Source organism: Kryptolebias marmoratus, linkage group LG6, assembly GCF_001649575.2.
Source record: "Kryptolebias marmoratus isolate JLee-2015 linkage group LG6, ASM164957v2, whole genome shotgun sequence".
In the NCBI taxonomy this organism is placed as follows: domain Eukaryota; kingdom Metazoa; phylum Chordata; class Actinopteri; order Cyprinodontiformes; family Rivulidae; genus Kryptolebias; species Kryptolebias marmoratus.
In genome coordinates, this window is record NC_051435.1 from 2,531,114 (window position 1) to 2,546,887 (window position 15,774).

General features: G+C 44.7%; 2 protein-coding genes across 6 annotated transcripts in view; one reads left to right on the forward strand and one right to left on the reverse strand.

Annotated features, from left to right (window-relative positions):
- wdr75 (WD repeat domain 75) overlaps nt 1–614 on the reverse strand; it is a 14,540-nt gene extending 13,926 nt beyond the window's left edge. Inside the window, exons 1-2 of the mRNA XM_017440791.3 lie at nt 460–614; nt 144–273 (exon numbers count right to left, since the gene is read on the reverse strand). Of these exons, the coding sequence (XP_017296280.1) occupies nt 144–273; nt 460–545 (216 nt within the window). The 5' untranslated portion in view covers nt 546–614. The remainder of the gene's footprint in view (nt 1–143; nt 274–459) is intronic.
- A 348-nt stretch (nt 615–962) lies between these two features.
- stat4 (signal transducer and activator of transcription 4) lies at nt 963–14,514 on the forward strand. Of its 5 annotated transcripts, XM_017440800.3 has the most exons (24): nt 963–1,068; nt 1,161–1,289; nt 2,926–3,061; nt 4,963–5,061; nt 5,251–5,343; nt 5,424–5,502; nt 5,601–5,686; nt 6,601–6,752; nt 7,010–7,168; nt 7,258–7,350; nt 7,960–8,019; nt 8,106–8,126; nt 8,280–8,373; nt 8,841–8,885; nt 8,970–9,053; nt 9,133–9,231; nt 9,731–9,866; nt 10,992–11,044; nt 11,161–11,255; nt 11,662–11,798; nt 11,877–12,068; nt 13,026–13,071; nt 13,899–14,004; nt 14,234–14,514. In XM_017440800.3, exons 2-24 carry the CDS (start codon nt 1,162–1,164, stop codon nt 14,255–14,257), a joined length of 2,217 nt encoding a protein of 738 aa, XP_017296289.1. In that variant the 5' UTR covers nt 963–1,068; nt 1,161; the 3' UTR covers nt 14,258–14,514. The 5 variants fall into 5 exon arrangements, with proteins under 5 accessions (XP_017296289.1, XP_024858482.1, XP_024858484.1 ...); XM_025002714.2 differs by having other exon boundaries at nt 13,899–14,514; XM_025002716.2 differs by having other exon boundaries at nt 8,844–8,885; nt 13,899–14,514.
- Nucleotides 14,515–15,774: the final 1,260 nt, after the last annotated feature.

Genomic DNA, 15,774 nt, shown 5'->3' on the forward strand with positions numbered 1-15,774 from the left:
CCTGCAGGTAGAGTCTGAGAGGTGAGAGGACCTGCAAGTAGAGTCTGAGAGGTGAGAGGACCTGCAGGTAGTCAGAGAGAGGTGAGAGGACCTGCAGGTAGAGTCAGAGAGGTGAGAGGACCTGCAGGTAGAGGTCCGAGTACCTGTAGGTGGTTGGAGGGTCTCAGCAGCACACCTGTCACCTGGTCGGTGTGTCCCCGCAGCTCGTGGACACATTCCTCCGTGACGGTGCTGAACACCTTCACAAATTCACCTGCGGCGCAGAGGAGGAACCTGCGGCCACAACCAACAGTTCAACCTCGTTTTAATCAGAAAATAATAATAAAACAACAACGTGTCGCAGAGGGCATACATGTAGCTTGTTGCTAACGGCTAACACTCCTGTCCCGCTGATGCTAACGCTCCGTAGCTAACGTCTGTAACACTTCACCCAACTTCCGGTCAAAAGTCCGCACTAACCTGGAATCATTGCTGATAACCGGCTCCCTGAAGTTTATTCTGCTGCCACCCCGGTAAACCACGCGGACGTCGCGGTGTTCAACCATGTTTTCCACACCGGCGTCACCTTTCACCTCCGCACGCCGCCGCGGCGTCGTTAAAGCCGGTGAGCCGGGGCGTGAGCGCCCCCTGCGGCCGGGCGGAGGTACTGCAGGAAAACTGCAACATTTAATTTAAATCCACTAAAATGCATCTATAAACCATCACATTTAAATCAGACCTGCTTTAAACTTATTATGGATCTTCTTAGTGTGCAAAAAACTATTATATTTGTAATAAAAATAATAATAATTTCAGCAGCAACTGTTTTAATTAAATATATTTTCATTATATGCAGTGTAATAACTTGGTCCTGGTTTTTTTACATACAATTACAAGCCCGCAGCAGGTTACAGCTGGTGGTTTTATTTGGGTTGTTTCAGGGGGAGGGCTGGCTGTTTCCTGACGTGTATCAGTAAATCATCAAGCCTCTTCCTGAATGAAGTGACTCAGTGAAGTGAAAGCCTGCGACAGAAGCAGGTGCACATGGTGAAGAGATACCGACTGGAAGGACGCGCAGAAACACCTCAGGTAACAGAGAGCACGGGGCTTTGGAGCAGGTGAAGTGACACGGGTGGGGTCTGGTCCTGTGTGTTTGCTGATAACAATGTGTCCTCGGTCAGGATGAGCCAGTGGAAACAGATTCAGCAGCTGGAGATCCGGCTCCTGGAACATGTGGACTACCTTTACGACGATAACTTCCCCATGGACATCAGGCAGGGACTGGCCGGCTGGATCGAGTCCCAGGACTGGTGAGTCCTGCTCAGGATGTCCTTCACTGCTTTATTTTAAATTCCTCTAAAGCCACATTACCTCCAGGTCAACTTGTTAGTTAGATATGTTCCCTCAGACTGAACATTTAACTTCTGAAGTGTTTAATCCTGTTAGAAACCAGCAGGAAGGTTCCTGAAAGGCTGCTTTGAAGAATAAAGAGAAGAAACCTTAAACAGCAGAGCAAGTTTGTTCCTTTTCTGCACCCGGAGGAACCACGGGGGCAGCAGAGAGCTCAGGGAGGGTCAAAATGTTTCACACGTCCAAAATAAAACCCTGAAATGATTATTAAAAGTCTCAGAGGAAGTTTAATTTCATCAGACGCTGCTGTGACACAGAGCTGCTTTATTTATGGGATGTATAAATACATAAATAAATTGATCAAAACGCCCCGACTGTGCACACACCACAGCTACAAGTCAGATAAAAATACTAAAATATGTAGAAAGGATACAAGTTTTACATGTTTTATGATGTTTAATTCACTTCATGCATCATAGGAGACTAAAACATACCTTTAAAGGTTGTTTTAAATTATTTTTTATTTTAAATAAATGATTGTTAGATTACGAGCAGAACTGGTTTGATTCTCATCCATTTAATTTGCTGTTATTAAACTGCAGTTTATTAAACCAAATACAGATCTGAATCGGCTCTTTTTGTTTTCGTTATGTGTAAAAACGATGACACTTTTAGAGTTTTTATTCGTTTTAAGGATCTTTTTTTCCGTATCTGAGCTGCAGGTTGAGATGGATTTAATTCTTTAAAGTCTGATTTAAATTAGGGAACAGAAGAGCTGAGATCTGACTGAAGAGATGTTTGTTTTTTCTGCAGCACGTTCAGAACGAGCCTGGATTGGTTTTACTGCAGCTGTCAGAACAAAAGCAGAACAACTTCCTGAAGTTTGTGTTTACAAACCCGACGACATCACTTCCTGTGTTTTTTATCGCAGTTTGTGGTCAGCGTGTTTCAGCATAAAGTGGACTCTACGGACTGAACATGTGACGCTCACAGCAGAGCTGATGGAAAACAGAACAGAATCAAAATGTTTCTGATTAATTTTCCATCTTATTAAACGTCAGCGATGATAAAATCCAGTCTGAAGTTTTTGTTGTGGCTCAAACCCAAACCACCCACAGACTGATCTGTAATTCATGCAGCGTTCTGGAAATAATGATGCGTTCACTTCAGAAGGAAAAAGTTCTTCTGGACTTGATGTAAACGGGCCGATTGTGGAAAAGCTGCAGAAATTCAGATTTCTGTTGAATGTTTCATCAAGAAAACCGTCTGCATCGAAGTTAACAGATTAATTTATTGTTTCTGTGAGCATGAGCTCACCCGGATGGATGCATGGATGGATGCATGGATGGATGGATGGATGGATGCTGGATGTTGGATGATGTTGGATGTTAGATGGATTGTTGGATGGATGGATGTTGGATGGATTGTTGGATGGATGTTGGATGGATGTTGGTTGGATGGATGGATGTTGGATGGATTGTTGGATGGATGTTGGATGGATGTTGGTTGGATGGATGCTGGATGGATGGATGATGGATGTTGGATGGATGTTGGTTGGATGGATGCTGGATGACCCTCTCCTTCTGGACCCTCCAGGGACTCGGCGGTGAACGACGAGTCGATGGCCTCGGTTCTGTTCACCAACCTACTGTCTCAGCTGGAGAAGGTCCGATCTCAGGAGCAGAACTTCCTGCAGAGACACAACATGAAGATCATCCAGCAGCAGCTGCAGGTACGTCTGCTCCCAGGAGACCTAAAAACATCTCCGGTCACTGAAAACAAGGAAGCCGGGCGGGAATCCTCGGGTTTAAATCCCGACTTTATGGAAAAATGCTTGAATAAAGTGAGAAAAAAGAGCCATTTTGGAGCCTTTGAACACATGAAGGAAGGTAAAATAGCTTCATACGTCAACAGATTTGTCCAGTTAGTTTAATTTCTGCTGCATTAAAAAATAAACCTTTCAGTAATGACGTGTAATCTGTCTTTACTGCTCCTCCACTCTCTTGCGGAGTTCCACAGGGCTCCATCCTTGGTCACTTCCTTTTATATATCGGATCATTTGTAGCCTCAGTTAAAAACCTGACTTTTGACGAGGATTTGAAGTCTGATGAACACGAAGCTTCTCTAGTCCAGGTCAGCTTTCATCTGTGTCGTCTTTTAACCAAAGTTCAGCCTTTTTTAAATCGTCCTGACCTGGAAAAAGGCCGTTCATGCTCTCATCTGCTCAAGCCTTGACTGCTGCAATCTGGTTCCATTTCCTCTCCAGTCCGTTTCAAACTTTTATCGTTCACCTTTAAAGCTCTTAACGAACTCGCTGCACCTGATTTAGCTGATCTAGTAGCTTTCCATGAGAACGAGAAGACCTTAGGATCAACTAATTCATCTTTCCTGTTTGTTCCTGAGTCTGAATCCGAACATCCGGACCGTTAGACTCTAGAACCAACTACCTCTGACTGAGGTCTTTGTTACCTTTTTATTCAGGCAGGTTTTTAAACACCTGGTGGTTGTTTTGGACCTTCGTGTTGTGAAGCACTTTGGCTCCATAAATAAATCGATGGATCTCTTGAAACCGGGTTAACCGAACCAGGAGTCGGGCCTCAAACTTTCCCTGAGCTTCAGCACCGTTTCTGTTTGACTATTCAGACCGCAGCCGGCTTCAGAAAGTTTCTCATCAGCATCATTACCCGACAGGGACGGGTTGGCGCCAGCAGAACTCCTACACGTTCACGCTTTCAGAACAACAACGCTGCGTCGTTTCCAACACCTAAAATCTCAAGTTTCCCTCCCTTTGCCTCTCCGCTGGGCTGGCTCTAAACGCAGCAGCGTTTCTAGGAAAGATTCAGAGTGAAGGCGAAAAAATGATTCATCTTTCTGTTTTTTTCCACGTGTTGCATGAAAGCAGGAGGCCCGTAAGAACAACAAGAAGCCGCAAACACTCTGAGGCGCCGCAAAGGAGTACCTGCTTCCTCTGAAACCGGCTCGCGCTGACTTGGTCACAGGAAGTAGCGGTACGAGCCTCGAGGCCTCCTTCTGAAAAAAGCTCGGGTCTTTTCAAGAACAGGACACGGGCTCGAGTTCCTGTCGTGAGCTCAGCGGAACTCCTCCAACAGGTCACACCACCAGGACAAGAACAGCTGAACGCCTGCAGCACGTTTAGCACCTGACTCGAAGGTTCAGGGACCAGATTTGACTTCCTTTTCACCTCAGCTCAAACAGCAGCAAACTACTTCTCCTTACTGTGGCTGTTTGCAGAGTGGATCTGTTCCTCCTCGCCTCGTTCAGACGAGATGTTGCTGATTAGAGCCTGTCTGCGCAGGTGGAAAGACCGAAAGAATCAGCTTTATTTGCAGAAACTGTCCCCATAGAAACACACTCCTCAGTTCCAGCATGGTTCTCTTTGAGATCTGTCTGTTTTTGTCTTCTTATGCTGCCGTTAGCTTTTAGCTCCAGGCAGAAACGTTCAGGTCCAGCTGGCGGGCGGATGAGTCAGGACTCTGACGTTCTGTGGTTCTTGAGTTCCAAAGTTCTGGAGACTAAAGATGTAGATTTCCTGGTCCGTTTGTGTTTGTAAAATGGCGACCCTCTCCTCTGTGACGTGAGATCCTGTCTCTGTGTGTGGATGTTGCCCCGCAGAGGAAGTACACCACCAACCCCACCTCCATGGCCAGAGTCATCTCCACCTGCCTGAGGGAGGAGCGGCGGCTCCTGTCCAGCGCCTGCACGCAGGAGCAGGTTTGTGTCACCATCTGTGATCTCCTCTGGTTGTGTTTCTGGGACTTCCTGCGTTCAGGTTCAGTCCTGCTCCTCCTGTTCGCACCTGTTCTCTGCGGTCATTAGTCTTCCTCAGATTACCGATTTAAGAAGAAATAATCTGTCAGAAATCCTGAAAATGAAAACAAGCGGACTGAACGTTTTGAACAGGGCGCTCTGGAGAAGTCTCTGCAGAATTCTGTGGCCTTCGAGAGGCAGAAGAACATGGACAACCGGGTGGGGATCATCAGGGGCAGCGTGCAGGTAACCCTCACACCTTTCTGCTAACACGATACTGAATTTAATCTACATTTATCGAAACATCAACGGATATGTGCTTTTAGCTGATGGATCAGGTCGTGAAATGCATCGAGGACATGCAGGACGACTTTGACTTCTGCTACAAGACCCTGCAGTCCCGAGGTGAGTCTCCTGGTTCTCTCGAAGAACCGCTCAATCCTGCAGCAAACATAAAACATGTTCTGCGACTGTGAAGGGTTCTGGTTTTTGTTGTTGTTCAGAATCGTCGGACAGAACGTCTGAGACGATGAAACAGGAAGTAACGCGGCTGCAGGAAATGCTCAACAGGCTTGACTTTAAGAGGAAGGTTTGTATTTTCAGAGCTCAGATGTAAAAACATCTCAAGCTGCGTGAATCACACGTTCCAAAACACAGAAACACATATTTTATTCTTAATGGATCATAGAGAAGATATCAGATGTTTAAACTAAGACATTTAAAGCTGATAGATGAGGATAAAGAAGGTTGATAACTTTTCTTCAATTAACGACGGATTAAGCTCGTTAAAGCAATCAGACTGGAAATAGATGTTATTAATTAATTTACATCAGTTAAAATGAAACAAACAGGCCTCCAAGTTAAACAAAGTTAAAGGTGCCTCACCGGATCAGAAGCTGTGGAGGACCTGTCTTCACTTCGTCTTTGAGGGACTTGGAGGCTGCTCAGGTCTCGACAGGACCACGACAAGGAGGCAGGTCAAGGCCCAGAGCCCGCTGAGGCTTCTTCTTCTTCTTCTTCTTCTTCTGCATTAAAACCAGGTTCTGGTTCTGGTTCTGCTCAGGATCACTGTCTGTAAACACAGTTCACTGTGCTGCTTAAAGCTCTATCAGGCAAAGAAGAAGCCAGATGTGAACAGATGTGTCTCCTCTGGACCAAAGAGGAGAACTGTTCTGAGGTCAGCCTGCCTCTCTGATGGTATGGGGGTGCATTAGCCCAGGTTTCAGAACAACATCTGCTCCCATCCAGCTGCTCTCCTCAGGTCCAGATGTTTACAGACTGATGGGAGAAGAAGAGGAGACGCTTCAAACATCTGGAGCAACCTTAAAGAGACGTGTTGCTTCTATTAGGTTCAAAATTACCTGATTTTTTCCAAAAAATGATCAAATTTCTTAGTTTAAACTTCTGATATGTTTACTTTCTTCCTTTGTGAATAAACTCTGGATTTATATTTAAAACTTAGCCAATAAAACCCACGGTCATCATCTGTTTGTCTCGTTTTAGGAGATCTTATCGAAGATGGACGTGGTGATCAAAGAGATCAATGACCTGATGTCGTCTCAGCTCAGCCCTGAGCTGCAGGACTGGAAACGCCGGCAGCAGATCGCCGCCATCGGTGGGCCGGTGCTCACCGGGCTGGAGCAGCTGCAGAGCTGGTAATGAGCTTCAGTAACAGCCGACGGGAGCAAAACATGGCCTGAGGGCTCAAAGGGGCCTTCAACCAACGTCCCTGTGGTCCTCAGTATCCTCAGATAAGAACAAATCCACCAAAACTCATATTTTTGTAATAAATCCATCTTGTTTGTACCAGATTGAGTCCATTAGCCGCGTTAATTAGCATGTTAGCATCAGGTCTGTGTTCCAGGTTGGAGTTTGTTGGAATTCTGGTTGATCCCGCCCTGTCGTCCCTCAGGTTCACCGTGACGGCGCAGAGCCTCTTCCAGATCAAGCGTCAGCTGGACAAGCTCGGGGAGCTGGTGGTGAAGGTGACCTACGAGAGCGACCCGATACCGCTGCAAAAACCGCAGCTGGAAGAGCGAGTCAAGTACCTGATTTACCACCTCATCAAGAGGTACGTTCCTCCTGACCGCAGGAATCAGCTGACAGAACCATATTGTCTCTGTTTGGATCCACGTTCTGAAGGTTCTGTTCTGTTTTCAGCTCGTTTGTGGTGGAGAAGCAGCCCTGCATGCCCACACATCCTCAGAAACCCCTCATCATCAAGACTGGAGTCCAGTTCACCACCAAAGTCCGGTCTCTGACCCCTTCCTTCCTCTCGGCTGTTTTTCCTCCAGTTTATTCTTACGTCTTTTCTATTTCAGCCGACGTTCGGCTCATTCAGCTGACGGCTGCTCTGACTTAGTTTTTATTACTTTATTTACAAAAAACAAACATTCAGCTCTTTTCAGAAACTTTTGTCTCTTTGAAATCTGCTTCGGCTGCTGACTCTGTTTTGTCTTCTTATGCTAATTGGAGCTTTTAGCTAGTGATTTGTTTTTTTAGCTTTTAGCTAATGATATGCTTTTTTTAGCTAGTGTTTTGCAACTTTTAGCATTTAGCTTGTGTTCTGCTCCTTTTAGCTTTTAGCTCGTGTTCTGCTCCTTTTAGCTTTTAGCTCGTGTTCTGCTCCTTTTAGCATTTAGCTCATGTTCTGCTCCTTTTAGCATTTAGCTCGTATTCTACTTCTTTAGCATTTAGCTCATGTTCTGCTCCATTAACTTTAATATCTCAGCGTTTTCTGTTTTTTCTCTCTTTTTGTTTCTTTTAGAAAAGTCAGTTTCATTTATTGATAAAATAATAAATAATAATAAATATTCGTACTTCTTGTTTTCTAAGTTCTGTTTTTTCCTCTGGTTTCTGCAGACTTCTGGTGAAACTCCCTGAAGTCGATTATCAGCTGAAAGTCAAAACAACGTTCGATAAGTGAGATCTTTAGGTCTTCAAAAACATCGATGCAGACTTTCTGTTCGATGAAAAGCTTTTTAAAATCAGGTCTGTTTGGTTTTCAGGGACCTTCCTCCTGGCAGAGTGTGAGTATGAACCCTAACCAGGTCACAGATATTTAAATCTGAGGTTCCTCAGGTTTGTTGTTAGCAGCCGAACTTCTTCTGCTGCCTTCCAACCTTCGACGAACGTTTAGATCCGGTTGTTTATTGTTTAATAAACTCAGTTTAACTCCTCAGAAGTCGACAGTTTTTCATTCTGACCAACAACACTAAAGTGATGGACATCGAAGATTACTCAAACGGCTGCCTGTCGGTGGAGTTCAGACACCTGGTGAGAACATTTACTGCTCAGCCGTTTGAGACCCTCTGAGGTCTTAGGTCTCCTGAGGTCCAAGGCCTCCTGAGGTCTTAGGTCTCATGAGGTCTTAGGTCTCCTGAGGTCTTAGGTCCCCTGAGGTCTTAGGTCTCATGAGGTCTTAGGTCTCATGAGGTCTTAGGTCTCCTGAGGTCTTAGGTCCCCTGAGGTCTTAGGTCTCATGAGGTCTTAGGTCTCCTGAGGTCTTAGGTCCCCTGAGGTCTTAGGTCTCATGAGGTCTTAGGTCTCATGAGGTCTTAGGTCTCCTGAGGTCTTAGGTCCCCTGAGGTCTTAGGTCCCCTGAGGTCTTAGGTCTTCTGAGGTCTAAGGTCCCCTGAGGTCTTAGGTCTCATGAGGTCTAAGGTCTTCTGAGGTCTTAGATCTCCTGCGGTCTAGGTGCTCAGGAGGTCTTAGACCCCTAACGCTGGGTTTGTGTCTTACAGCAGCTGAAAGAGAAGAAATACATCAACGGAACGAAAGGGAATGAGGTAGAACTGTTCATGTGTCTCTGATAAACCTTGTCCCTGTGGAGACGGGCTCAGACCTGGACCGGTGTTTGGTGGTTTTTGCAGGGTCTGCTCTCGGTGACGGAGGAGCTCCACTCCCTGAGCTTCGAGGCCTGTTTCACGGTTCAGGGCCTCACCATCGACCTGGAGGTCAGCAGCCGTGAGGAGCGTTTGATTTTGTCCCGTTTGAGTTTTGGTTTTAATTTCTTTGTTTGTTTTTTTTTTCCAGACGTGTTCTCTTCCACTTGTGGTGATTTCTAACGTGAGCCAGCTTCCTGGGGGCTGGGCCTCGGTTATGTGGTACAACCTCCTGACTGACGAGCCGAGGGTGAGACGTCACTCTTCAGTTAGGGGTTTTCATCGAGGACAGCGGTGTCCAGGTCCTCGTCCTGCGTCTCTTCAGCTGGTCTTCAACAGGGACCCCTGAAACATGGACGGTGATCCTCCAGGACCAGGACCGGACACCGCTGGTCCAGGAACAGCACCACACAACCATCACTGGTCCAGAGCAACCATCCTTCAACAAACAGCTGCTTTATTTAAGTTCTAACCCTAACCCTCCTAGATTTAGGACTCCTGAATGGGATTAAAGTGGACTGGTTGTTTTTACTGTAAACCACCCTGAAAGCCAAAAGCAGCTTTAACATCTTTATCTTTTATTACAACTCAACACACTTTGATACTTTTCTGTGACCTTAATTATTACGTTATGCACATTATTTCTACATTAGTCCACATTTTAAATGTCTTAATTAGTAACTAAAGAGCAGCTCAGCTGTTTTAAGGTGGTATTACGGCGTTCATCGGTACCTCTGTCCCGTCCACAGAACTTGGCGTTCTTTGGGAACCCGCCTCGGGCCGGCTGGACGCAGCTCTCCGAGGTCCTCAGCTGGCAGTTCTCCACCTTCGCGGGTCGAGGCCTCAACAAGGAGCAGCTGGCCATGCTGGGAGAGAAGCTTCTGGGTCTGTTTGTCCTCTACGTACAGAAAAATAAAGAAAAATCATTTCTGGTGTGGCAACAAAGAGAAAAGACGCAAATTTGGTCCTATTTTAGTTCATTCTATGCAGACGATGCTCTTCTATACTTCTCTGTGACACCAGATAAAACCAGTCAACTCGTTGTTCTACAAGTGTCTTTAAGGCATAGAAGACTCTAAAATCTGTCCTCAAACCTTTAAATTAGACATTTAACTTTTATTCACTCTGACTGGCATCACTTTCTATTCTAAAAGAGGTTTTAATGCTTAAAATAAGGTTTAGGAGGCTTTAAATGAATGGTTCACATACTGGAAGTGGGGTTCTGTGGAACGAATACCTCACCTGTTGAACAATCTCAGTCTGGAGAAAAAGTCTAATTCTGGCTGGACTGACGAGTTAATGGCTAGTCAGAGTGGAACCAAGACCAAACTGGATTACTGGAGCCGGAACAAAGCAGCTTATAAGCCTTAACACTTTCAATTCTTATATATTAGATGATTATTCTGGAAGAAATATTAGGATATTCCTGCAGGAAGTGTCCCAGGCTGCACCAGAAGTGCTACAGCTAGCTGCTGCTGCGGCTAATTGCAGTTGCGAAGTAACACAAAATCCTCTGTAGATGTCCGTGTCGTGTAAAATCAAAAGAGATGAAGCAGAATTTGTGTGATTTGCCACGTGAGTTTTGAGACTGGCGTTGTTCGCTGCTCCGCTCTGACTAGCCGTTAGCTCGTCAGTCTGGTCAAAATCAGAGGTACTCGTTGAAAACTATGAAATCAAACATAAAAAAGGACGTATCGAATGGTGCAAACTGGAAGAGTACTCCAGTAGTTTTCATAGATATGTCATTTTTAAACGCGGGTATGCACTTAATGTAAACAAAGCCCTTTTTAATTAAATATTTTTCTCACCAATGTGAGAAAAAATGCACAAATTACGAATTAGTTTTGATTTTTCTTCATGAGTCCCTTTGAAGCTCTGTTTCTCCAAACTGAGGGGGCTCAGAGAGCTACCTGCAACAGGTAAGATGCTGTTTGGTGACATTTCCAGAGAACCCCACTAACGATCCCTTTACCAGCGCGCTCATTGCTGCTTCCTGTTTTATTTCTGCAGGTCAACATGCCTCCTGCAGCGACTATCAGGTCTCCTGGTCCAAGTTTGCGAAGGTTAGTGACCGCCTGGACCTCAGCGTTACCAGCGAGTGACCTGTCCTGGTCGGGAAAACGACCGTATTTAAGGATGAATCCGCTGAAAACATCGTGTTTGTTCGGTCTTCCTGCAGGAGAATATTCCAGGAAAGCCGTTCAGTTTCTGGATGTGGCTGGACTCGATCCTGGAGCTCATCAAGAAGCACCTGCTGCCAGTCTGGAACGAGAAGTACGTCACTCACCAGATCTCTATTAGCGCCATATTGGCTCATTTAATTAAATCTGTGAACTCTGTGGACGTGTTTGTTAGCAAAATATCTCATAAATTAGTGGAGCGGTTTGAATGAAACTCCCAGAAAGTCATCAGTAGAAGGACATCTGGAGCTGGAACCCCTGGAAACACAAAAACACGGCTACAGCTCTGTCATGTTTACAGATATCAAGCTAAAATTCGGTGTGGTAGTAGCTGAGAGTCATCCCCAACACATCATCTGAAAACAGAGGTCATGATGCAGCCGACCTGAGGTGCACAGACCTGCAAACCTGCAGCTTCCTGTGCTTCAGGTTGTTTTATTGCTCAGGTCTGGACTCTAAACAGCCGTAACTTTTCTGTTTCGCCTCCGACTCGTCTGCAGCTACATCATGGGCTTCGTGAGTAAGGAGATGGAGCGTGTTCTGCTGAAGGCCCGGGAACCAGGAACCTTCCTGCTTCGCTTCAGCGAGAGTCACCTGGGAGGAATCACCTTCACCTGGGTGGAGCACGGCGAGAACGGTCAGCTCTGACACCAAACCGCAAACACTCCTTACGTTTCCCTCGTTTCATTTTCTAACATGAAGGTTTTAACGACAGGCGACGTGAAGTTCAACTCGGTGGAGCCGTACACTAAAAACCGCCTGAGCGCCCTCCCGTTCGCCGACATCATCCGGGACTACAAAGTGATCACGGACGGGGTCGTCCCCGAAAACCCGCTCAAGTTCCTCTACCCCGACATCCCCAAAGACGAGGCCTTCGGGCGGCTCTACAACAGCCAGCCGAGCAAAGGCAAGAGCGGGAAACGTAACGGTGAAAGTGAAACATTTAGGAGTAGTTACTGTCTTACCTGCAGCTGGGAGAATCACGTCAGAAACCCAGTTCAAGTTCAACTTTTTACTTATTTAAGAGCTGCTTTAGGCCTTTTGGATAGCCTGCTAATATGTATTTGCAGATAGAAAGATAGAATATGTTTCCAGACCAGTTTATAATAATAAAATGATTGTCGAATCACAGATAATCAGTTAATAACCACGATTCATGCTAAGCTGCTTAGCAACACAAACATTTAGACAAAGTTAAAAACTGATGCAGAAAACACAGATTATAGAAATCCACAAAATATGTCTCCTTTAAACCCCTATAAAATATTTTCAGGTTGTTTTTATGGTGAGAATTTGTCCTTCTGGCGTCCATTTTGAGCATCAGCTAGCTTAGCGAGCTAGCTTCACGTCAAAATTTCTTATTTGTCTGTTTTAAAGATAAATATGAAAGAAAATCTGGCTTATGTTTTTATTCAACACTTATAAAAACTGGAACAGATATGAAGGCAGCGTAATCATAGACTACAGAACAACAGGAAGTTATTTTAGCATAAAGGCTAGTTAGCATAGAGGCTAGCTGTCTCAGGCCGTAACATCTATTATTAAAAAAACTGCAGCAAACCCACTTGTTCTACCTTTTAACATTATATCTATGAATTGCAGTGAAATTACTGTTTATATTAGATAAATTTAGGGGCGCTAACAGACAGGATGCTAACAGATAAATGCTAGCTTGATGCTAGCTTGGCTCATTGGTCGAAAATATTCAGTGATTTTTTTTCCCCCCATCAGGTAAATGCTCATAAGTACGTCACAAAAACAGCTTTAAAAAAGAAGAATTAAATATTTTGATTTATAGACCTTTAAATATTTTATTAAAATCCAACAACACTGATATTTCTTGTATCTCTTTTTTATTTTCCAGTTCACCCGTACATCCCGTCCACCCTCATCCCCATCTCAGAAATGCGGTGAGTTCTTCGTGAGTTCACAGGAGAGTTTTTATCTCCTTTAAGGGTTTTAGTTTGTTTTAGTCCAAACAAACAAACATAAAATAAACAAACTGAATGACCCCTCTGCCGAGACAAGAAGACGCGTTTTTGAGCGTAATCGATAACGATTCCAGCCACTGTGGTTCTGGTTAAAAGTTAGAAATAATCAGTATCTTACCTGTCGTAGATGGCTTTTTGAATGACCTCAGTTTACTTCAAGTGGTAACTAGATGTAGCACTTCCTGTCCCAGTCTGTGTTTTCTGGTTGTTTTTGTGAGTTTACTGTTTGCTGATTGTTTTGTTCAGTCCTGCCCCGCCCACTTATACCTGTTTCCTGTCATCATTAGTCTCACCTGTCACCACTTCCCTAATCAATCCGTCAGTCCGTCTACAGTCTGCCATTTTGGCTTCCCTGCGCAGACTGGTTGTCCTCTGTAGAGTTTTGAGTTTTGTTGTTTCGTTTAAGTTTTAATCCGAGCAACTTTGTGTTCGACTGCATTCTTGGGTCCGATTCTTCCGTTTCAACGTGGAACCAAATCCTGCAGGAAATTCTCTATAATTTCTGCCAAAATTGCTTGATTGTTTGAATAATAGCTGTGTTTGTAAATAAGGTGACAACATCTGTCATCTACAGCAGGTAAGATATTAACACAGAGCCCCACTTTTAATGCATAATGGCTGCGCTCCACAAGGTGATGTTTACTTTTAAAATTTAGCCTGAAGAACGGAACAGAAAGCATAAAAATAAAGGAGTTATTAATAGGAGGACACCCGATGACTCTCTGATCTTTGCGGCGTTATTCCAGCTCCAGCGCGAGCAGCACGCCACGTTCCTGTCCGTCGCCCGAGCCCCCGATGACGCCCGGAGAGTTCGACATGCTGAGCGAGAACCTGTGCTTCGACATCGACACCGTGAGTTCTAATCATAACGAGAAACAAACAAGTGTTACGGTAATTAAAGGTACTGATTACGGAGCAGTTTGGAGTTTCACACCGGGAGTTTTCCGGATATTTTGACATGCGGCTCTGGAATGCGGGTACGCGCTCGATGTAAACAAAGCGCTGAGGGTAAAACACATCCTCTTCTGCTGACGTCCCCACTCTGATAAAATGTTCTTATCTTTTTTTTGTTTTTTTACAGATGAGCTCTCCGTACTCCGAGTGACCCTCCAGCTCCTGGATTAGTCAGATCTGTTTAAATATATATAGTTTACTGGATATATTGTTTTTGTTTTATGAAATACTTGTGAATGTTCTTGAAATATATATGTTTTTTTTATGATTTGGAGCGTGAAACCAAAGATCCTGTCAACAAAAAGGCTCTTAAAGTGGATTTATTTAATGTTTCGGGCACTAAACCCTCCTTCAGCTGAATGAATGATTGTATCTGTTTAAACAATAAAAACCTGCAGTTTGTGTAAATCTGTTGTTTGTGTCAGTGAGCCACCTGCTGGTCAGGTGGAAGACTGGAGCTTTTATTTTGGAAGCAGCCAGACAGGAAGTGCCTGCAGAAAGCTTCTTACAGAACTTCTTAAAGCTCCATGGTGTTTCTGGAAAATCACGTGACTCTCTGTAACTCATAATGACCTCAATAACTGATATACTAGCAGACAAGTTGTTTCTAGGAGGAAAACACTTCCTGTCCTCCATTAAATGCAGCTTTAAGTTGATTTATTTAGTGCACATTATGCTTCTTTCTTTATATTTTATATATCTTATAATCCACAGTTCTGTGATCTGAGAAGCATCCAGACAGAACCTGGATCCACCTCAAACTCAGACATGAAGTAAACACTTCGGGTCACTGAGGAGATTCCAGGAGAGTTTGTACGACGAGTGACTGGTGGTTAAAAAATGAGGAAGAGGAAGAAAAACCGAAGCTGAAGGTCATGTTTTCAGCTACCAGCTCTTCAGGAATCGCCTTGTTGGAGCTAAAGTCTCGTTTTCTGTCAAATAAAATAAATTTCTGTTTCTGCGACGGGCTGCTGGAGACGAGGAGCCTAAAGATCTCGTTCTGAGACTCTGACAGATCTGTAAAAGCTCACAGTGAGGGGAATAAAAAGAAACGTGATAATAAATCCATGCCCTGCGTGCTGCAGAACTGGTTTCTGCATGAACGCGTCTGAAGGTTGTTCAGGAAGTGAAGCGAACAAAAGGCCTGAATGTCAAACGCATCATAAACACTTCAGGAGGGAAATCCCCTGTCTGTCGCTCCCTGACTCAGAGTAAATGTTCACACGCCTTCGTAACCAAATGTAAGGTGTCTCCAGGAGCTGGCTGGAATGACGGAAAAGTTGTTTTATATTTTAAACGTAAAGATTTATGTTGTTTCCTGAATTTCGGGGTTATTTAACACATGATTCAAGCAAGAGCCTTAAAACTTATCAGGTCAAAGGTAAAGGAACTGAACACAGAGAGGAGAACCTGGGTCAGAACCAGAACCAGAACCTGCTGGAGGGATCATGGATCCTCTCTGGTCTGGGAACACCAGGAGGTCCTCAAGGAGGAGCTGGAGAGGGAGGTCTGGGTTTCCCTCCTGGATCTGCTGCCTCCGAGATGAAACTACAGAAGGAGGCGAGGAGGAGAGTGGAGACAGAGATGGATGGATGGATGGATGGATGGATGGATGGATGGATGGATGGATGGATGGATGGATGGATGGATGGATGGATGGATGAATGG